This window comes from Acomys russatus, chromosome 23 (genome assembly GCF_903995435.1).
Source record: "Acomys russatus chromosome 23, mAcoRus1.1, whole genome shotgun sequence".
Classification (NCBI taxonomy): domain Eukaryota; kingdom Metazoa; phylum Chordata; class Mammalia; order Rodentia; family Muridae; genus Acomys; species Acomys russatus.
In genome coordinates this window covers 11,083,829-11,106,716 of record NC_067159.1, presented here as the reverse complement: position 1 = coordinate 11,106,716, position 22,888 = coordinate 11,083,829, and the positions used below count along the sequence as shown (strand labels likewise).

Here is a 22,888-nt window from a genome sequence, read left to right as displayed (position 1 = left end):
ATTGTGTGTGTGCATATAGGACCAAGCTTCCTGTGCTGACTGCAGTTTCCAAATAGCACAAGCTATTTTTCACTCCACTATGAATTTCGTATGAATTCAGCTACTCAAATCGTTACTATTTAACATCAGAGTGCAACTTACTAATGAAACCGTACACAAAGCCCAGTGAGTAATTCTTAAGCTATCAATGAACCAAAATTGATTCTTTAAAGACCATCTCTGGACTGAGACTTGCCTGTTACTCAAGACCTGGTGATTTGAAACCTTGAAGATCTGAGATCAAGTCCCAACAGGGTTTTGTTGTTAATTTAAGACAGCTTTTTTTTGGGAGGGGGGGGGTGTTGAGACAAGGTTTCTGTGTAGCCTTGGCTGTCCTGGACTTGTAGACCAGGCTGGCCTTGAACTCACAAGGATCCACCTGCCTCTGCCTCCTAAGTGCTGGGATTAAACGTGCGCCACCACCACCTGGCAAAAACAACTTTTAATTTTAAAATGTGTATAGATATTTTGCTGATATGTCTGGACCATGTGTGTGCCTGCCATGTCGGTGCTAAGACCAAACCTGGTCCTCTGGAAAAGGAAGTGCTCTTAACCACTGAGCCATCTCTCCAGCCCCCAACAGTTTCATACATATCCATTGATAGCCTTAGGTTTATCTGTTAGTGTCCCAGGGCTGTTTCTGAAGTTCAAATGGAATGACTGTTAATCTTAAGCAATCATGAGAACGGCTCCAGTAGAGGAAGTTCACAGTGCATTTCCAAAGTCTAACAGAAACTACTTCTGAATTTTACAGCTCTCTTACTTATACAGTTTAAGTACATAACTCTCATTGCGACTGAGGTCAAGGCCAAGGCCATTACTTTTGTTTTAGTTTTTAACTTCATAAAAAGGGTACCCTTCCCAAACTGTCCACCTAGACACAAAGAAGAGGTATAGCCCTAGGGATGACATCCCAAACTCATCAATGTTTTGGGGAGGCACCCACGACAGTGTTCGATGGTCAATGAGCAGTGTCGTCATAGGAAGGAGGCACCAGAAGTTTCCTTAAGAGATATTCAAAAGGCCTGGTGATATTGGCCCACGCCTTTAATCCCAGCAGGCAGATCTCTAAGTTCAAGGCCAGCCTGATCTACACAACTAATTCCAGGATAGCCAGGACTTGAGAGAGAAGCCCTGTCTCAAAAAACCAAAATGGATTTACAGTCATATTAACATCTGCTAACCACTGGGGGGCGCTGGACTGGCCGCAGTTCATCTGGTTGTGCTGAGTGCTTTAGAGCAGACATGCTCACAGCAAAGATATCAGGCACTATCCTTTTTGCTACCAACATAAGCATTTAAAATTAAAAAACACAAACTATTAACAAATATTTTAAAATTTTTTTATTTCAGAATTGCTGTTATGTACAGACATCATAAAAAAACACACATATACTGGATATTTTCCATGACATAAGAGCTGGAAATCAAGTTTAAGGGCAATTAGGAGAACTGAAATTGTCCTACAGATAGCTGAGAATGGCTCCTCCTTAAATGTCTTTGATCACCTCCTCCAGTTCTTCCTTTGTGAACATGTGGAAATTCTGACCAGGCTGCACCGTAGCTAGCTGCAGAGAGACAGAACAGGTTAGTAAAATGGGCTGGGCTTCTTGTTGGTGGCCCTAGCTTGCCCAGAAGAGTGGGTGAGGCAGCTGTTCACTAGGAACTAAGGGATCTGCTGTCCTGGGATGTCCTTTACAGGCAGCAGCAGGTCCTTAAAATAACTCTGACCCCAAATTAAACTTCTTATTGACCATTTTTCTATTTTGAGGTTAATCCACCATGTAACAGCTAAACTGGCACCATTGTTACTTCTTAAAGCTACTTCAGTAAGCATCACAAGAGCAGCAGCAAATTACACAGAGCCGATACATTTCAGCTAGATTCCTTTAGAAACATACATTATACTAATACAGGCTATATAGTCAATATATTATGTACTACATTTATATATATTAAAAATATATATTTAATTTTGTTCTTTTCTAAAGATTTTATATATAAGTGCTCTGTCTGCATGCAGGTGGTTGTAAGCCACTATATGGGTTCTGGAACCCAGCCTGGATCCTCTGCAAGACCAGTAAGTGCTCTTAACTGCTAGGCCATCTTTGCAGGTCCCTGTGCTTGTTTTAAATGTAATTTTTTCATGTCTTATTTAATTTTAAAATTAAACACAAGTGTATTTTGTATGTGTGAAAATGTATGTTCATGTATACAGGCACATGTACACATGGAGACCAGAGGAGACCTTGGCTGTTGCTCCTTGGGTGGTGTCTACCTTGGTTTTGTTCAGATGTGGACTCCACTGGCTGGAAACTCACCAGGTAGGCTAGGCTGTCTGTCTGGTAAGCCCCAGGGAACCACCTTTCATACCATCATGCCTGGCATTTTTACATGGATTCTGAAGACCGAACTCAGATCCCTACAAGCATTTTACTGACTAAGCTATCTCCCAGCCCCACTGTACAGCATTTAAAAATAGGATATGAAAGTTAGCTGACAAAATTAGCATAATCTTTTTCTACAATTATTCTTTTTAAGTAAGTAATTCACTTACTTAAAACATCTAACAATCTGGTCTCAGAAAACATCTTTTGGGAGAATCTACTAGACACGCTTTGTGAGGAAATGCTGTTTAGTAGATTCTCCCAAAGGATATACCTAGTGGACTCCAGATAAAGGCCAACTCTTCACTCACTAAGGATGCTAGATGCCAGAGGCTTTCAATGTCACTGCTAGGATAGCGGGGCTGACTGTTGGGAAAGAAGAGGCCCAAGGGTCCAGGGAGGAGACTGAGAAGAAGGAGCTTCTGATTTGTGTATTAACTGGACTGACTGAATATGCAAATGCATACGAACTTGAACATGACATTGCAAAACAAGGTAATTCTTGAAAACAGATGGAATAAAAGATGAGACTAGGGGCTGGAAAGATGGCTCAGAGGTTAAGAGCACTGTCTGTTCTTCCAAAGGTCCTGAGATTAATTCCCAGGAACCATATGGTGGCTCACAACCATCTATAATGAGATCTGGTGCCCTTTTCTGGTGGGCAGGCATACATGGAGCAGAATATTGTACAAATAATAAATAAATAAATTTTAAAAAGAAAGAAGAAAGAGAAAGATGAGGTGAAGAGCAATCAAAGCTCATGCACAGAATATTACAGCAGTTTAAAGTCTAAGAGCTAAGCTGTGCTGGGACACACCTATAAACTCAAACACTAGGCTAGCTGAGTCAGGACAGTGACTGAGACTAACCTGAGCTACACAGAGAATTCCAGGACAGCCTGGCCCACCCAGCAAGATTCTATGAAAAACAAGGCAAGGGGCTCAGTGCTTAAGAGCACTGTCTGCTCTTCCAGAGGTCCTGAGTTCAATTTCCAGCAACCACATGGTGGCTCCCAGCCATCTATACCCTCTACTGCCCTCTTCTAGGGATGCAAGGTGTACATGCAGATATATACATAAAATAAATAAAATGTTAAAAAACAAAACCAAAGCAAGACAAAAACTCAGGACTTCAATTAGACGTGGGAACAAATCTCAACCGCACAGCAGTCATTAAGTAGGCAAAGCTCTCCGCACTGGGGCGGAGAAGAACCACCAACACAGTCATTGTAACGCAGGAGAAACTGGATTTGGTGCCAAGAGGACCAAGTCTTCAAGGTTTCTGGTGTGAATGACAAGTACAGAGGTTGGTGTTATCAACCAGGATTAGAAATATTAGAAGAGGAAGTGTTTTTCCTGGAAAGATAATAGTTTAATTTAGGGCTGGCAATCAGGAAGGACAGCGTTAGATGGCCAAATGGAAGCACTAGAGCTAGCCAGGAGACCCTGGCGAGGAGTCAGCACAGCAGAGCCTGTCTCGACAAGTAAAGAGTGCAAGTAAAGGACAATGACCAAGGGACCAGGGAGACGGGAGGTGGCAAATGTCGCTTCTGTCTGGAAAAAAGACTTAGCAATAAAGTTAAAGAGTAGGCCACAAGGAATAACGCCCTACAGCGGTAAAGATCTAGAACTGATACAACCAAGTGAACTTCAAAATTATGCTGAGTCAAAACTAAGACACAAAGCACACATTACACAATCCCACTTATATATTATTCTAGAATGCATTTCCGTGCACTTCTACCAAGGAACCATCCTAAAGCTCCTTTCTGCTTCTGCTTAAAGATAAGCTGGTCTGTTTCCAGGGCCCAACTTTGCCCTTCTGAAGCAGCCTATGAAACCACAAGGTTCCAAGACTCCCACGCTTGTTGTTAATCAATCTCCCATCAGGAGTTAGTTAATTAATCCTACCTCCTGGTTGGTGCTGATTTAGTTTAATTACTGATTTGTGATTACAGCATCAATTATAGTAGCCAATGCTTTTTAAGCTGATGTTTTTTCGAGAACGGTTTTTCTGTGTAGCCTTGGGTGTCCTGGACTCACTTTGTAGACCAGGCTGGCCTCGAACTCACAGAGTTCCACCTGCCTCTGCCTCCTGAGTGCTGGGATTAAAGGTGTGCGCCATCATGCCTGGCTTTAAACTTATTTTATATACAGAAATATACATATATATTATGTCTCTCAGGGTAGCCTATATTCTAGCCTGAGCTAGTGTTGGAGTGTAGTCAGTAATCGCTTTCCTCACCCTTATCCTCCCCTTTCCTCTCTGTAACGCCTTGCACCTCAATATTCCCTATTCTCCTTAATTTCATAGTTGCATTTGCACACTTATCAAGTAACCTAAGAACTCCTAGGCAAATACAGAACATCTCTCCCTGTTTATTTCAAAATCTGCATGTGGGGCTGGAGAGGTGGCTGAGCCGTTAACAGCACTGACTGCTCATCCAAAGGTCCTGAGTTCAATTCCCAGCACCCACACGGTGGCTCACAACCATCTATAATGAGATCTGGTGCCCTCTTCTGTATGATGCTCTCTTCTGTCATGAAGGCATACATGAATAAATACATCTTTTTAAAAAATCCTGTTTGATTTTTACAATGCCGGGGGGGGGGGCACCCAGGGCCTCCTGCTAGGTAGGCACTGTACTGTTGATTGGTATGCATGCCCCCAATTCCTTTGCAAATGCAAAAACAAACAAACAAACAAGCAAACCCTGTTTTTCCTTTCATTCTTATCTTTTAAGATTTTATTTATTTATTTATTTATTTTGCACGTAGTGTGCATTAGGTCACATCATAGATGGCTGTGAGCCACCATGGTTGCTGGGAGTTGAACTCAGGACCTCTGGAAGAACAATCAGTGCTCTTATCTGCTGAGCCATCTCTCCAGCCCCTTCATTCTTAAATTAACTGACTCCCACCATCACCAGTTTTCTAACATTATTATTCAAATGCTATCAATGACCTAAAAACAGAGCAGGCAAAAAAATGTTTTGGGTTTTGTTTGTTTGTTTGTTTGTTTGTTTTTCAAGACAGGGTCCCTCTGTAACAGCCTTGGCTGTCCTGGAACTCACTCTGTAGACCAGGATGACCTCAAACTCACAGAGATCTGCCTGCCTCTGCCTCCCCGAGTACTGGGATTACAGGTGGTTTTTTTGATCCAGTCAGTCTTTAGCAATGGAAGTCATGATGTCTGTAAAATCAGAGTAAAGCAGGAAACAATACCTCTATGTTAGTTGCATTCAGCTTCTCCTCCATGACTTGCTTGAGGATGATGAGTGAAGACTTAATAGCTTCTTTCAGTGTCATAGACTTGAAACACAGTGAGACGAGCTGTTAGTTGAACCCTTCCTCCAACCCTCTCCCCCGTATCTACAGACAACTTAGCCAATATCAATAAACCTTACATCTTAATTTATACAATATAGTATATTATATAATAATCTAAATATTCAAGTATATAGCAAACAGAATATACTTAGTCAGAAGAAAAATGTCTTATCTTGGGCTACTAACGTTCATATAATAAATATCTCTGTATAATTGACTTCCTTGATTTAGAGGATAATACAACCTGGGTAACATTCTAATAATGCCAAGTGACCTAAAAAGGCAATCCAATGATTCAGGAAACACACTTTTCATTTTATTTACCTGTCTTAGGGTTCCTATTGCTCTGTGTTGTGGTTAATGTATCAGTCAGTATGGCCTAATAATGTTTATTATCAGGCCTATAATTTAGCAATCAGGACACTGATACCTGTTATATTTTAAAATAGCCTTAGTTAATCTGGGGCAGGGCAGATAATTCCCTAAACTGGGCTGGAGAGATGGCTCAGAGGTTGAGTGCACCATCTGCTCTTCCAAAGGTCCCGAGTTCAATTCCCAGCAACCACATGGCGGCTCATGACCATCTATGAGATCTGGTTCCTTCTTGTGCAGGCAGGCACACATGTGGGCAGAACACTGTATAAATAATAAATCTTTTTTAAAAAGTATCTCCTAAACTACTCCCCATGCCAACTGCTTCTAATAATTTCTATCAAGCTATTTCTCATCCATAATCCCAAATACTTGTTAATTATCATCATCTGGGCCAAATCTCCGTCCCCCACCTAACCTATGGCACGGCCTTTTTCTTTTTTCTCTCTTCTCCTCTGGTCTCCCCATAAACACCATGACCAAAGCAATTTTGGAAGGAAAGGGTTTATTCATCTTTGAACTCTCAGGTCACACTTCATCACTGAGGGATGTCAAGGCTATGAAGGAGTAATGCTTACTGGCTTGTTCCTCCTGGCTTTCTCAGATTGCTTTCTTTCTTTTTTTTAAAGATATATTTATTTATGTATATGTGTGTTTTGTCTTCATGTACATTTGTACACCAGAAGAGGGCATGAGAATTCATGGCACTACAATTACAGACAGTTATGATTACCATGTGGTTGGTGGGAATTGAACTCAGGATCTCTGGAAGAGCAGTCAGTGCTCTTAATGGTTGAATCATCTCTCCAGCCCTCAGATTGCTCTCGTATATACCCCAGAACCACCTGAACAGAGATGGCACCAACCATTGTGAGCTGGATCCTCCCCACACCAATCATTAATCAAGAATACATTGTAGAGACTTGCCTACAAGCCAATTTGATGAGGTATTCTTTCAATTCAAATTCTGCCTCCCATAGGATCTATCTTGTGTCAAGCACGCTCTCTCTCTCTCTCTCTCTCTCTCACACACACACACACACACACACACACACACCCAGTGCCAGGACACTAACACCTAATTTCCTCCATAAGCAACATCTACATTACAGGCAAATTACATTGCACTGTGCTTTGTTTTGCTATACTTAGCACTGCAGGCCCATGGCAACTCTGTGTTGAACAAGTTTACTGGAAACATTTTTTTTTAAAGCATAAAATTATTTTGTGTGTTATTTCTGATTAATTCTTACAGTAGTTTGAATTTCATTATTATCCTGTTTGCATGCATGTGGAGGACAACCTTGGATATTATTCCTCAAATACCTTTCACTGACCTGTAACTCACCAAGTGTGCTAGGCTTCCTAGCACATGAGCCCCAGTGACCCACCTGTCTCTGCCTCCAGAGCACTGGGATTATAAGCCTCAACTACAATGCCTGGATGCCCCTCCCTTTTAAAGGGAGGGAGGGAGAAAATTAAAGAGGGTTAGAGAGAGATAGCTTTTCCCCAGCACCCACATGGTGGCTTACAACCATGTACAACTCTAGTTCTATGGGATGTGACACCGTCTTCTGGTCTCCATGGGCACTGCATATACATGGTACACAGACATACATGCAAAATAAGTCTTTTTTAAAAAGGAGCTAAACAGCTTTCTTTTCTTCTTTTTTTATTTTTATTTTTTAAAGATTTGCTTATTAAGTATACAGTGTTTTGCCTGCATATACACCTGCACACCAGAAAAGGGCATCATATCACATTAAAGATGGTTGTGAGCCACCATATGGTTGCTGGGAATTGAATTTAGGACCTTTGGAAGAACAGGCAGTGTTCTTAACCTCTGAGCCATCTCTCCAGCCCCTAAAGAGCTTTCTAAATGCTGACATGACAAAGTTTTAGTGATTCTGAACAGATCAAACCAGTTACAACATTCCTTTAAACCAAGCATAATCCATTGCAAAGCCCTAAACTCTCCAATTCAACAAAAGCTGAAAGGAAGGAAGCTGCAGAAGAAAAGCTGAAGACAGCAGAGGTTGGCTCACGTGGCTTAAGAAAAGACAGGGACAGAGCAGATAGCCTCACACATGTTGTGCAAGCGTTCCCAGGAAGCACTGGTCCTGCCTCTTTTTCCTTTTCATAGACAGTACCTAAGGTTGGCTAATAAAGCACAAGAACAGCCTGAGCATCCTTCCATTTTGGAAAGAACTCTGTGGGTAGATGCTATCAAACACTGTAATATGCCACAGCCTAGTCAGTCTTTCATGAAAGCAAGTTAGTTGATGCCATAAACTCCCTGTATCCCTTTAAGAAGTTGTCACAGCCACCCCAACCTCAACAGCCATCGACCCAAGGGCAAGAAGCTCCATAGCAAAAGAATTACTAAAGGCTCAGGTAATTACTATCATTTCTAGTACTGTAAGAAATTGTGATGTAACTATGGAGTCTTTCAGAGCCATCACACCATTACACACTGCGGTGGTGTGAACGAGCAATGTCCCCACATCACAGGCTCTGATGTCTGAGCACCTGGCCCCTAGTTGGCGGCACTATTTGGGGAGGTTTAGGAGGTGAGCCTTGCAGTATTCATTGGGGCAGGCTCTGCAGGCTTAAAGCCTCATCCATTTCCAGGGGACTCTCTCTGCTTTGTGCTTGCATTGAGGGTGTGACTCTCCACTTCCTGCTCCTGCAGTTGTGCCTGCCCCTTGCTGCTATGCCCTCATCATGCTGGACTCTTACCCCTCTGGAACCATAAGCCCAGATAAATTCTTCCTTCTATAAATTGACTTGGTCATGATGTTTCATCACAGCAACAGAAAAGTAACTAGTACAGTCATATTAGTAGATTGCAGGAAAATGTAAAACTAACTTTTGTATAGACATTTATGTGCCAAATCCAAAATAGCCCCAAAGCATGCCTATGTTAGGTGTTAATGTGAGCAGACACCTTTATGTGAACCACCAGGGCATGGCAGCCTTCAACCATTGCCATGAATTAAAAAAACCTAACTCTTTCCAGTCTAGGAAGACAGTACCAACTGTTCACTTGCCGCAATATCCACACTAGGCATTATGAGCTGCTAAGTGAAGCTGTGAGGACATTGCTCAACATGAAAGCTGGGCCTGTGGCATATGCCTTGGACCTCAGTGCTAGGGAGGCAAAGCTAAGAGGAGCCCACTGAGTCAGCCTGGTCTACACAGCAAGTACCAGGACATCTAACACTACACAGAGAGACCCTGTCTCAAAACTAAAATAGAGCATGTTCTGTGCAGAGGCCTGGCTTCAATTCCAGCCCAAACCCACAACAACTAAAATGACAAACTGTTAATCTCACGTATAGAAATACAAGACCAGACAACTCTATACTGGTAAATACAGTTGCAAATGAGGAAAAGGGTTAGTAAGTAAATCACTTGGCAGAGAAATAGTGATCCATGTCTTGTTTTAGGTTGCAATTCCACGTTGACAAACAACTGTCAAAACTTAGAACAAAACTCTTCAAGTCTAGTTTTAGACACAGAAGTTAAGAATTACCTTGTGGTACACTTCTTGCAAGGAGCTCTGGGCACCCTCTGAAGCAGAGCCAATTGCTCGAGCATCACACTGTACAAAGGTCCCAGATGGGTCCATGTGAAACCTGAAAAGGACAACAAAGCTTCAGAGGGGATCTTATGCCAAAACGCCTCACTAAAATAAGTCTAAGCATTTTACCCCGCAGCCAGGACATGCCAATGAAATACTGATGCACAGCCCCTAAAGACTTTTTGTTTTGAAAACAGTTCTTTAAAAAGGTCCTTACTAGGCAGACATGGTGGTGCAGGCCTTTAGTCCCAGCAATCAGGGAGGCCTAGGCAGGCAGATTGCTGAGTTCAAGGCCAGCCTGTTCTACAAGGTAAGTCCAAAACAGCCAAGGTTACACACAGAAATTCTGTCTAAAAAAAAAATCTCAAAATAACACACACACACACACACACACGCCTTACTAATGATATATACATCTGTGTATACATGGGAATGTTACAATAAAAACAATTTTGTGTGCTAACCAAAAAATTAAAATTTAACATTCAAATTTAAGCATTACAACAGTATTTTAAACAAGAAGAAAATGTTAAGAAAATTGCTAACTTCTTTAGGGTCCTGGGTGAGAAGAATGACAGAGTGAATAAACAGAAACATGGCACTTATGCATGTCTAAGACATTAACAGGAGAGTGACCTCGGTGTTTATGGACACCTATGTCAATTTTTTTGATACTAATGTGAGAATGAGGATCAGATGGTAACAGTAATAAGTCAACTTTTAATTCTTCTGAGAATTAGCACTGGTTCTACAGAGGTGTCTTCATGGGTCCTCAAATCTGGTACAAATGGCACAGAAACACTGGCTCCAAAGCCACACCTTTTCCTAATTATTGCTTCTTTCTATTTTTTAATTTCATCTATTTATTTGTCTGCTTGCTTGTTGGTTTATTTGGGTTTTGGAGGGTTTTTTGTTTGTTTGTTTGTTTGTTTTTGAGACAAGGTATCTGTGTAGCCCTGTCCTGGAACTTGCTCTATAGACCAGATTAACCTGAAACTCCCTTGCCTCCCAAGTGCTGGGACTAAAGGTGTGAGGGGCCATCACCTGGCTGTTTCTTTCCTTTTAAAACAAACTAAGCAGAGCGGTTAGACTGATCTGGAATTCACTGTGTAGCTAAGGATGAGACTAAACTTACCATCCTACCTAGCCCTGCAGAGCACTACCAGTCTAAGGCACAGTCCACCACACTGGTTTTTACACTGTAGCAGGGTGACGCCCAGGGCTTCCTGTACACTAGGCAAGCACCTACCAAATGAGCTACATCTCCAGTCCTTTCTAGCTTCAGTAAACCTCTGAGCTGATTCACACTATTACACCTCACAAGTTACATCAGTCACCACTACAGCACCCCCAAAGCAGAGGGAAACAGTACTTACAGCTGGGGTCCTTTCTCATCAACTCCTCCGAATAACAATGCTACTCCAAAAGGACGAGACTGGAACCAAAAAGAATTAATTCAGAAGAAGCTACAAATAATGAGAGTCTGTGAAAACATGTGCAGAGGACAAATGTCCTCAGTCCTCAGAACAGCAAGCAGGCTCAACACAAGCCGAACTCACCATGGCACCTGGATCTGCATCTTCCTCTCCAAACTGCAAAGCCAGATTGGACACAGCCTGGGTCACACTCTCCACCGTCATTGTCTCATTATAGGTGAACCAGTGGTTCTAGAAAAAGGGCAAAGAAAGGTACTCCTTCACACAACTACCACCTCTCTACCAAGGGAAACCAAAGGCTCACCTGCCTCTTGTTTCTGAGACAGGGTCGCACTATACAGCAGACCTAGAACCTGCCCAGACCAACATGTTTCTCTTGATTAACACTAGCCGAGTGCTTGACTGTATCAGAAGAGGATTAGCTCAGACTGCCAGATGCTATGGCATATGCCCACGGTCCCTATATTCAGGAGGATGGTGAGTTCAAGGCCAGTCTGGACTGTCATAAAAAGACCATTCTCAACAGGAAGCAGGGAAAATGAAAGGAGAAGAGGACAGAGGGAGAGTACGCACATGTGCACAGATAAGCTCTGGAAATGAGGAAGACCTAAAGGCTGCTACCCTTGCAAAATAGGATTAACACCTAAAAGTAAGGCAGCAAGTTTAGTCTTTTCACAAAGCAAGTGTTAGTAACCAATTGTCAGTTTTCTTTAAATGCTCATCTTACCCTGTTAGGGTTTATGTTAAATTATTCTTACATAAGTATGGAGGACAAACTTGAAAATAAGTGTAAAGTCTTCAACCTTGTTTTCCTCTTACTAGCTTACTACAGTCAAACCAGATACACAAGGATTTGTTTGTGGAGTTTTGTTGTTTTACAAATAACAATTTTACAAAAGAAAATCACCATTCCTAGCCAGTACTTGTCACCTGGTACAAATCATAGCTAGCCAGATGAGAACAATTTTATAACCCTGGCAGAGAAGGCAGCTGCCAGGATATCCATTTACTACGAGCACACCCACTATGATGCTCCCACAGAAAGTCAACCGGGGATACAATGCATGCTTTATGTAAGGTAAACCTGGAAGAAGCAAGAGACTGTGGAGTCTACTGACCAGAACTTGCTGTAAGCTGCAATGGCTTAAGAGCTAAATCCTAAGTCCTGAGAGTTTTAGCAGGGGAATGGACACACAACACTCTCAAGAGCCATGTCTACTACCAGCACAGACCATGCAGTGTAACCTGGGTAGCCCTGGCATCACCGAAGAAGGAGCACATGCATCACAGTAAAAAGCAGAGAAGATGCTGATTTTTACCTGTGTCTCCACTCTGGCTTTATCAATTAAAGTTTTAGCATCAGCAATTAGCCCACTCATGGCACAACCTGCAATGTAAAAGCAACAGTGACCAACTGGCCAAAACCATCGGGAACTTTCATCCACTGAGTAAACACTGAAAATCTGGCCCGGAACCATGGCAACAATCTCAGCAATAAACCCAACAGAGTAAGTGGGAAATGAGGACCACTGAATATAGGTATAATGACACAAACAGAAACCCATCTATGGTGACCCTGGAGTCAAGCAAGCATGAATTTCCACATTACAGCCCAAGAACCCCTCCAGGGAGTGTTATAGACCATGATGCACTTGGCATCTACTTTCATCGTTATCAGCTTGTCTGTGTGTCTGTGCAGTGTGCGTGTGTGTGAGAGGGCGCACGCATTCCAGTACACATGTGGTGGGCAGGACAACTCCTGTTGAGTCAGTTTTCTTTTTTATCTTTACATGAGTTCCAGGGATGGAACTGAGGTCACCAGGTAGCAAGTGCCTTTATCCTCTGGGCCACGTTGCTGGCCCCATGATGCACTTCTGAGCTAAGCAAACACAGCCAAACCTGAAAAGACAAACTATCTCACCATGGACGGCAGCAGAAGACCTCAGAATCACACCAAACGTCTTCTCAGCAACCGCATCAATTAGTTAGAGAGAGAGTTTGCCTGATGGCTCAGTGTGCCAAGGTTATGGCTACTTACTGCTATAATTGCTACTTTAATGCTGTGACTCAAATCTCAGTCTCAGCCTGGGTTTCTCTCCAAAATTTCAGAACTACAAAGTCTAATAACTCTTAATCCATCTCCTTGGATACCACTGTCTCAAGCCACTTCCCTTTGGAACCCCTCTTTTTCCTTAGCCTTCCCAACTGATCAGATCCCAAGTTCTTTTTCAGCCACTGCCTTGGTTGAAGAATTTCATCATTTGACTGATGGCCAAAGATTATTGAACTATTTGAAAACTCTTTTTTTTTTTTTTAAAGTAGAACACTTCATGAATTTGCGTGTCATCATTACACAGGGGCCATGTTAATCTTCTGTATCGTTTACATTTTAGTATGCATGTTGCCAAAGTGAGCTTTAAAAAAATTCCTGTTGATTCTCCTGCCTCCATCCTTAGCCCCTATCAACCCACCTCCAAAAGACAGCTAACCTGAGATACAGCAGACCTAACATTCCAACTATGAGATCTGTTTCTCTAGCTATGAAAGAGAATACTAAGCTAACAGTTACCATGGCATTTAGTTCTTATGGCCTTTCAGCAATTAATCACTTTGCAAACATTGTATTAATTGGGTTGAGAAGGTAAGATAGTCAACTACAGCACAAAGCTGTAAATGTAAAAGTACACATCTTTAATGCTACCATGTCAAGAGCCAAAGCAAGAAAGTTACACCAAAGACCAGAGAAAGGAGGGTCGGGAGGGCCAGGAAGGAAACAGTCAAGTCTAACACATAGGAATGGGATTCATCTGGTCAAGGTTTGTGTGACTCCTCCAACACTTTGAACCTCACACACTCCAAAAAAACTGAGAATCACTCTTTTTTCAGTAGACAACACAACTTTGCACACTTTACTGGGTCCAGCCAACTTCTGTCCAGCATAACATGCGTCAATGAAAACACAGCCATCACGGGAACTAGCCTAAGACCCAGTCATTATATATTTAAATAGCATCACGTTTGCCAAAGCTTGGGTTATAGTTCAGCGGAAGAATGTTTGCCTAGCAGTGAGAGGATCTGGGTTCAATTCTAAACACTATAAAAAGTAAAATAAAACAAATTTGAAAGATGAGAAGAATTTCTGGTAGTAGGTTAAGTGTAACTGAGGTCTACAACTATCTCCACTGTCTGCATTCATGTATACTGACCTCCTGCCTTGAAAATAATAGCGAATCAGAAGATAAGCCGTTTACTGTGTGAACCCCCTTGGATCACAGAAGATTAATTAACCCACAGCAGATCCTATAATAGCTTAATAGCTTCCACTTATTACTTACCTATATGAGCATCAATCTCTACAATTTTCTCGATGCTGCTAGGCTCCATTAGTGGGGAGGTAATTCTCTTCTCCACAGCTAGACACACACCCTCTGATGTCTGGATGCCGATGGCCGTAGAACCAAGCTAAACCAAAACAAAAACCACGGTGCGGTTATCACATACAGCTCAAAGAAAGCTCTGCACACATTCATATGCAGAGCCATCCCTAGGACGCAGGAAGAACAGAGAGCCTAATAAACTCTACACTGTTCCCGTGAATAGCAAGGGCATTCCCAGAATCCTGTACTTATGAAGAGGAAGTCTGGGACTTGGGGGAACAGGGGACACGCCATAGCAGAGTGCTTGTCTTGAGTGAGCAAGGCTCTGGGCTTAGTCTCCAGTACCAAAAATAGGGTGGAATATCCAATAAGGTCTGAACACATCTGAAAAATGATCTGAGCTGACTCTAATACTGGGAGGAGGAGTTCTAATGTTCTAATCACTGTATTTCTGGAATCGATGGCCTTTATCCCTGCTACCTATATTAGTCTATCCAATAGGTTATGCTCCCCAAACCTATGTCATCCCTAGAAAAGAGAGGAAAAAGAGTGGGAACAGAAAAGACCACCATCCCCACTGACCACAGTAAAACACTAATGTAATCCAAAGTCACTAGCAGTCCACAGTGTAGTAAATTCACCTCTTCACCTCCACGTCACCATTCCAGTCACTTGCCATCTTTGTCTCATCTCTAGTCTCTTGCTCTGAACATATCTTTTACTGATACACCAATAAGGAAAAAAAAATGCTATTTTAACTGTACTTCTCTCAAGAACTGACAGCCTCTGGACTTCCTGTAATTAAAAGCCAAGTGAGCTTGTCTCATCTAATGCTATCTTTCACCCTCAACTTTATCACTCCCTATTAATCGACCAATCCCTTAGGTACAAGGCAACACAACTGCTCCAGAAGGCGTCCTATCAGCAGCACCCTTCTTCCAGCTGTCTGCTGTGAAATACACTCCCCTTCTGCTTCTCCAAATTTACCCACTATCCATAAAGTCTCCTACAACCATGCTTTATCCCCTGGATTCCCACTGTATGTAATTTCCATACAACAATGACCCACTGTGCGCATTGACTAAACCTGTTTTGTAAGAAAGACCCACAGAACTCCATGAATCTTTAAAAAATGTTAATTCATTTTTATTTATGCGTTTCTCTGTGTCTTGCGCACCTGTGTGAGGATGCCTGCAGAGGCCAGGAAAAGGCAGCAGATCCCCAGGCCTAGAACTACAGGCGCCACCACACCAAGCTAGACTATGCCTTAAACTCTAAACTAAAACTGAAAGGGAAGCGAGGCTGTAGATCCAAGGTAGAATACACACCCTAGACCTGAGTCCACTCCTAGCGCTGCCAAATGAGAAAAGAAGCTGCCGCCCAGGCTGCCTTCTCTGTTTCGAAGGCTAATGGCTGCTCCACCCACTGGCCATGTACAAGACTCTACCAGGTTTACTCTAGAAATGCCAAAACAGTCTTTGGATTAAGAGATTCCAAGCACAGTGGAAGTATTACATTGAAAACCAAGTTAAGTAAAAATATATGAGCTCAATTTTAAGAATCTCAAGACTAGTTCCTGTAGTGGAAATTTTTGTTTCTTTGAAAACCCAGTTATGTGTTATGTTTTTGTTTTAATCCCAAGTGTGGGAATATGGGGCTGCTTTTAGTTCATCCACAGCTAGTAAGTGTCAGGGTTTGGAGAGGGGGAGAGGGGCGTGGTCTTTGCCAGCTGAGAGAGTTGAACTCTGAGGACTCATGAGCCCAGACACAGAGAGACCTTCAAGAAAATGCTTTAAAGAGGAAGAAAGCAGCTGCTGGTTCGTCCTGCTGCTCATTTGCAGTGTGGTTTGCTGTTTGCTGGACTGCTGACTATCCTGACAGCCGAGACTGGGATAGCTCCAAAGAACCCAATGACCCTACTCAGCAGGAACTAAGTATAAAGAGGTTTACTTCCCTTGTCCCTTCTAACCATCCTTCTCACCTACCTAGTGTTGGAGGGTTAGAAGTGAGGTAGAAGCATAAGGAACCTCAATAAAATAGATTAAAATAGACACCCACAAGTTCCCTACCCAGATCTAAGGCCAAGAGCCAGAAGCACCACTACTCACTTGAAATGAGGAACTTTTCTCTAGAGTAGTAGTTCTTATAACCTGGCAAAAATTCACACTAATAAATATAGCAGAACCATGACTCCCACACAAAACTACCATAATTTCATCAAACAAGAAAAAAAGCTTTAAAAAAAAAAAAGCTTCATGAAAAAGCAGCACTGTACGTCAGTACTATGCAAAGCATCCTGATAGCTACTGCCCTATTCCACTTAAGAAAAGAATTTCAGGGCTGGAGAGATGGCTCAGCAGTTAAGAGCACCTGCATGTTGGATGGTTCCTAACCATATGTAACTACCGCTCCAAGGGTTCCAGTGTCTTCTCTGGCCTCCGATGGCACTGCACTCATGGTGCAATTACATGCAAGTAAAAACACCCATACAAATAAAAATAAATAAAGATAATCTTAAAAAAAAAAAAAAAAAAAGAGTGCTGCTTCTAGGAAGCTGAAAATAGATGGTACAAGCCTAAGGGACTCTGTTTGTATTACACAGTTTATAGACATTTTATCTTTGACTCTAAAACTATGTGTATGCCCTAAAAATTAAAAAAACATTATTCAAAAATTAAATTCAAGACTATGTGTCCTCTAATTGCCATATTTTAAAATTTGGGCAAGCATTTAACCTAGGGCCCTCAGCTGTTAGGTAAGCACTCTACTGCATCACATCCACACCTACCCACTTCAAGGTGTTTATGGAGGATCTTGAATCCCCAACTGAACAAGACAGAAGCAATTCACAGCTACTTGTAATATTTTCTAGTAAAGCAACTCTCAAATGGAGGCTTTCTTGCCCCCTAGCAAGATTCAACAAAGTCTGCAGACATTCTGCTTGTCATAGCTGGAAAGGTAAGGGCTACTAGTAGTGGCCCACACCAGAAGGCCCCACATAGAAAAGATACTCAGTTCAAATATGTAGAAAACCTGCTTTCACAACACAAAAATATACTGTCAGCCTACGCAACTTGGATCCCAGTTTTATTTTATTTTTTGTTTTTTTAAGACAGGGTTTCTCTGTGTAGCCCTAGCTGTCCTGGAACTCATTCTGTAAGCCAGGCTAGCCTCAAACTCAGAGATCTGCCTGCTTCTGCCTCATGAGTGCTGGGATTAAAGAGTGCTGGTGCATGAGCCACCACCACCGGCTGAATTCCATTTTAATAATAATAATAGTAGTAGTAGTAGTTGTTGTTGTTGTTGTTATTTTACAAGAGGCCAATGTTTCTGAGACATGCTATTTATAAAATACATCAAGTGCCAGCAAGATGACTCGGCGGGTAAAACACCCTACCACATAAGCCTGACAACCTGGGTTCAATTCTTGAATCTAAGGGTGAAAGGAAACTGTCTTCTGACTTCATACATGTCAGACAGTATATACAAACGTACACAACATCAAAATTCAATATTTTGTTTTTCACTTATATTCTCCAACATATCTTTATACTCTAATTTTGCCTAAATTTCTTTTCCAAGTCACCTTTGTAGAGTGAGGAGAGGCAGGAAAGACCAGGGCACATCTGAACTGAGTCTGTATGACATTCCTTGAGTATTACTCAGCAATGCAACCATGTCAGATGCTTCGGGTTAATAACTGACGTTATCACAGGTTTGAGAAACCTATTTGAAAGGCATTCTCTACTACCGTAGGTTATATCTCACCCACATTACTTATAAAGTATTTCCAGTGTATAAGACAACTTTTTAAGCCTGAAAAATCCATGCCAAAGGTAGGGGTCGTCTTTTTCATCAGGTTCTTACCTGCAGCTTGCTTCCTCTTTCTTCATATGTCCAGCGCATATAGCTGGGGGTGCCATGGCTGATTCCCGACTCTATGTGGGGAGTATGAGGCAGGGAGGAGCAGGCTGCACACATCTCCCTGTACCTCACGGAGAACACGAGCATAGATTGGCTCTCCACCAGAACCTGCCCATTTGACTTGGATAGCTGTGCATCTTCAAGGGGGTAGTGTAGGCTGGCACTGGCTATCTGCTGGCATTTAATAAAGCACCTGGCTATCCGTGCCCTGCCTGCAAATAGACACATGCCCAAGTCTGCTGCACAGGATGTATGTTGGAAGAGGGGTAGTCTTGTACGGCAAGTATATTCTAAAATTTGCTAGCCCTAAAGATCCTTTAAAGCAGGGCAGCTCTTGGCTTTAAACAGAACTGCTGTCTCAGTTGAAGCTCAAATTAATACTAACATCTTGAATTCTGGCTTCATTTTACTGACTGTTCAATACAGAGCAAAGGTTATCAGAAAGACAAGGACTAGCAGGTGGCCCAGTGTTTTCTATTTCTTGATCTACAATGCTGCAGGATATTCAATCCTATTGTGAACTATAAAAACCTGTTTCTAGTTGTGGAATGGCTCAGCCCTAACACACACCTTTAATCCATGAACTTTCTGTTTATTGTAAACAGGTGATTATGGCGTGGTTCAGCCCTAGCACACACTTTTATTCCAAGAGCTTAATGTACTCAGGATTTAATAAGTCCTAGGATTTAACCCTAGGTCAAGAGGCAGAGCAAGAAATCAGCTGACAGGGATTAAGTAGAAAGGAGAGAGAGACTTCAAGAGAAGGGTATTTAAGACAACATGGAGAAAATGAAGCTTTTTGGCTTTTAGCATTTTTTTCCTCCTGGGCTGTCAGCTGAGCCAGCAAGCTTTTGGCTTTTTCCTTCGGGATGTGAGCTGAACAGGAAGGTCAGCTGGGTGCTTTCTCTGCCTCTCTGAGCTAGCAAGTTTTCACCCCAGCATCTGACTCCTGAATCTTTATTGGTATTTTGTTTTTTTAAACAATACTACAATGTTTCCATATCTTTTAAGTTTTTTTTTTTTTTTTTTTTTTGGTTTTTTCGAGACAGGGTTTCTCTGTGTAGCCTTGGCCATCCTGGACTCACTTTGTAGACCAGGCTGGCCTCGAACTCACAGCGATCCGCCTGCCTCTGCCTCCTGAGTGCTGGGATTAAAGGCGTGCGCCACCACGCTCGGCTCTCTTTTAAGTTTTATTTATTTATTATGTATAGAGTGTTCTGCTTGCAGGCATTTATTTATTATGTATACAGTGCTCTACCTGCATGTATGCCTGCACATCAGAAGAGGGCACCAGACCTCATTATAGATGGTTGTGAGCTACCATGTGGTTGCTGAGATTTGAACTCAGGACATTTGAACACAAGCCATTACTCTTAACCTCTGAGCCATCTCTCTAGCCCTCCACTTTCAATTCTATGACTTCAACTTGTCAGATTCTTTCTTGCCTTTTCCGGATTCTTACAGAACTGCTTTCCTACAGCATACTCCTATAAGAAGTAACTTAGAGATATAAAGTTTTCTTAAATCATATGAGGTATTATTCTATAGAACAGCTATGAATGACCTACATGGTTCAGAGCAAACTAAGCAAAATGGAAGGAAACTTCAGTAGGCAAGACTTCCGTTTTAATCATTTCCCATCATGAATGGTTTCTAATAAAATGAGCTATCATTTAAAAAGTGCTCTTTTACCAAGAAGAGACTTGATACCCTATGAGCCTATACAGGGGGAGGTAATCCCCCACAGGAAGTCATAGGGGAGGGGAATAAGGGGAAAATGGCAGGGAGGGAAGAATGGGAGGATACAAGGGATGGGATAACCATTGAGATGTAACAAGAATAAATTAATAAAAAAAAAGTGTTCTTAATCATATTTATTTGTCTATGTTTGTGTGTGTATACAGGTGTGTGCTAGGGTACTGTAGAAGTCAAAGGCCAACTGAGGGACTTGGTTCCCTCCTTACACCATGTGGGACTTGGGGATTAAAATCAGGCCATAAGGCTTGGTGACAAGTACTTTTACCAGTAATAAACAGCTTTGAATGAACGCGTTTTGTCACTAGAACTATGTACACAGAAGTGACTAGACAGACACTGGAGACAGAGAGGTGACACAAGCAAGCAGTAAAGAGATCAACTAGTTAAGTAATTCCTTGTCCTTGTTAAAAAATTGGACCTACTATGTGGACTTGACCCCAGAAACCACAACCAAAGCTTCTATTTTGGGGCCTGGCATCCTTTTCTTTCCTTCTTCTAAGCATTCCTTCTCAATATACCATTCAAGACTGCAGATGTGTTTCCTGTCAGATTTCTTAACTATCTACCAAAGGAAAAGCTACTTAAGTTACTCCTAAATCAACAAATACAGTTCTAACTTTGTTTGTTTTGCTTTTGTTTTTTCAAGACAGGATTTCTCTGTGTAGCCTTGGCTGTCCTGGAGTCACTTGTAGACCAGGCTGGCCTCGAACTCACAGAGATCCGCCTGTCTCTGCCTCCTAAATGCTGGGATTAGAGGTGTACGCCACCACGCCCAGCCAGCATGAAGTACATATTTGGTGTGTGTGTGAGTGTAAATGTCTGCCACTCAAGCATCAAGGCCTGAGTTTGACTCCTAGAACTGCGGCAGGTGCACATACACATGCAGTGCGAGCACCGGGGAGGCAGACAACATCTGAGCTTGTCTGTCCAGCTAGTCTAGCCAAGTAAGAGAGCTCCAGGCTCAGTGAGAGATCCTGTATCAAAAGCAAGGTAGAGAACAACTGAGGACACCCAGTATCAACCTGCAGCCACCATATGCCTGCTTGAACACCCCCACAAACACAGGAGCTAACTCTGGACTTCTAAACTTCTCTTTAAAGTCAAGAGGGCTTGAATCAAAAGCATGTCCCTCCGTTTTTATGGGAGAAAAAAACTACTCACATAATTATGAAGCAGTTATCTGTTAAAAAATTCTCAACATGAACCTCAGAAATATTATTAAACCACTTATTATAAAATAGAAGTTGGTTAGAGGAATGTGTAAAAGAATGGCGAGAGCAGACTCTCCGAACGCCCTCCTCGCAAGGCGTGAGGCTGCTACGAGGTTTCCAAAGCTATACTACTGTTACTATACCTTGATAGCCTCAATAGCATATTCCACTTGAAATAATCTTCCTTCAGGAGAAAAAGTATTCACACCTCTGTAATTAAAAACAACAACACAGCAGTATTAGAAACCATCAGAAGTACAAACGCTGGAATCAAGTTCCTTGACAACTGGCTCAGGGACTGGAGGATGCACAAGTGCCATCACTCCCTGCTCACAGCACACCTCGCAGTCGCCTGGTGTACCAGGTGTTTCCACCGCCCTCAGGTCTATACAGAAAACACCTCTGCTTAACTCCCAAGCCTGACCAGTCTTACCAAACTGAACAAATGAAAGCAGGTGACCTGAATCAATCTGGATGAATTCTGAACCAACCTACCAATTCCTTTGATAAATTTATGCCCCAAAGCTATCCGGCCAAAATGGCCTTCTTTTTCTTTCTTTCTTCGCATTATGAGCATTTTATTTTTTTCTTTTGGTGAGAGTCAGTTAAATGTACATTTCTCTACCTATTGAATAAGAGAGTATTATTGCATTTACAACAGACTGAGATCCATATAGTTACTAAAACCTATGTAGTTATGCCAGACTACTTTACTCTCTAAAATACGATCCCCTTTTGTTTGTACCAGTGTATTGGTAATCGCTGTGGAGAAGAGGCACCAAACATACTGTTAGCTATAGAAGCTTTCTTTCAGTACACAACTACAATTTAAAAATGTTTTTGAGTGACTACAATCCTTAGTTCATGAATTCTAAACTTCATAACAGTATGCATATAGCACTTAATTTTTCAAAATTTGTTTAACCAAAGAGTTTTTCAAAAGAAAAGTGTGCGTGGGGGAGGGTGGGGGGAGAAAGAGAGAAGGAGACAGGGAGAAGGAAAGGGGGGTAGGAAAGAGAGAGGGAGAGAGGGAGGAAGGGAGGGAGGAAGGGAGGGAGGGAGAAAGAGAAGAATCTGACTTCAAGAAATCACACTGAGTCACAGCTCTCCCCTGGTCTACTACTGTCTCTGAGGACATTCTCACTAAATGAGGAATGGAGAGCACATCACCATCCAGTTCTCCTCAGGAAATATCACGAAAGCCATTGAGAAGGGAGTTCAAGGTTCAAGAACAGGTTTGTTGTTGTTTAATCACTGACAGAGCCGTCATGGCGGTGCAGAGAAATAAAAGAACTCTGTAAATTTATGCACCTAATTATTTTCTTACCCTAATTTAGAAGCTTCATCCTCGTGAGCTCTTATTTCATCCTTCCAAAACTGGGCTTGCACCTCCTCCAAATTTCCTTTGGTTTTTGTTTTTGGTCTTGTTTGGTTGGTTGGTTTTTCAAGACAGGGATTCTCTGTGTATCCCT

General features: G+C 42.1%; 1 protein-coding gene and 1 non-coding gene across 2 annotated transcripts; both read right to left on the bottom strand.

Moving 5' to 3' along the window:
* Nucleotides 1–1,366: 1,366 nt before the first annotated feature.
* Nucleotides 1,367–21,635, bottom strand: Psma5 (proteasome 20S subunit alpha 5). The gene is made up of 8 exons (XM_051165536.1): nucleotides 21,560–21,635; nucleotides 14,482–14,608; nucleotides 12,466–12,533; nucleotides 11,270–11,377; nucleotides 11,087–11,145; nucleotides 9,663–9,765; nucleotides 5,651–5,737; nucleotides 1,367–1,607 (listed from the first exon to the last, which is right to left on the bottom strand). Exons 2-8 carry the CDS (start codon nucleotides 14,528–14,530, stop codon nucleotides 1,530–1,532), a joined length of 552 nt encoding a protein of 183 aa, XP_051021493.1. The 5' UTR covers nucleotides 14,531–14,608; nucleotides 21,560–21,635; the 3' UTR covers nucleotides 1,367–1,529.
* LOC127206779 (U6 spliceosomal RNA) lies at nucleotides 13,459–13,563 on the bottom strand. Its single transcript, XR_007832873.1, has one exon. It is a non-coding gene; the product is annotated as a U6 spliceosomal RNA (small nuclear RNA).
* Nucleotides 21,636–22,888: the final 1,253 nt, after the last annotated feature.

Excerpts from the sequence above, each read along its gene's own strand:
- Psma5 (XM_051165536.1), bottom strand. The coding sequence starts at position 14,530 with ATGGAGCCTAGCAGCATCGAGAAAATTGTAGAGATTGATGCTCATATA. Across the intron at positions 12,534-14,481 it reads AGAGATTGATGCTCATATAG|GTTGTGCCATGAGTGGGCTA; the intron begins GTAAGTAATAAG and ends TTTACATTGCAG. Across the intron at positions 11,378-12,465 it reads AAGCCAGAGTGGAGACACAG|AACCACTGGTTCACCTATAA; the intron begins GTAAAAATCAGC and ends CCCTTTTTCTAG.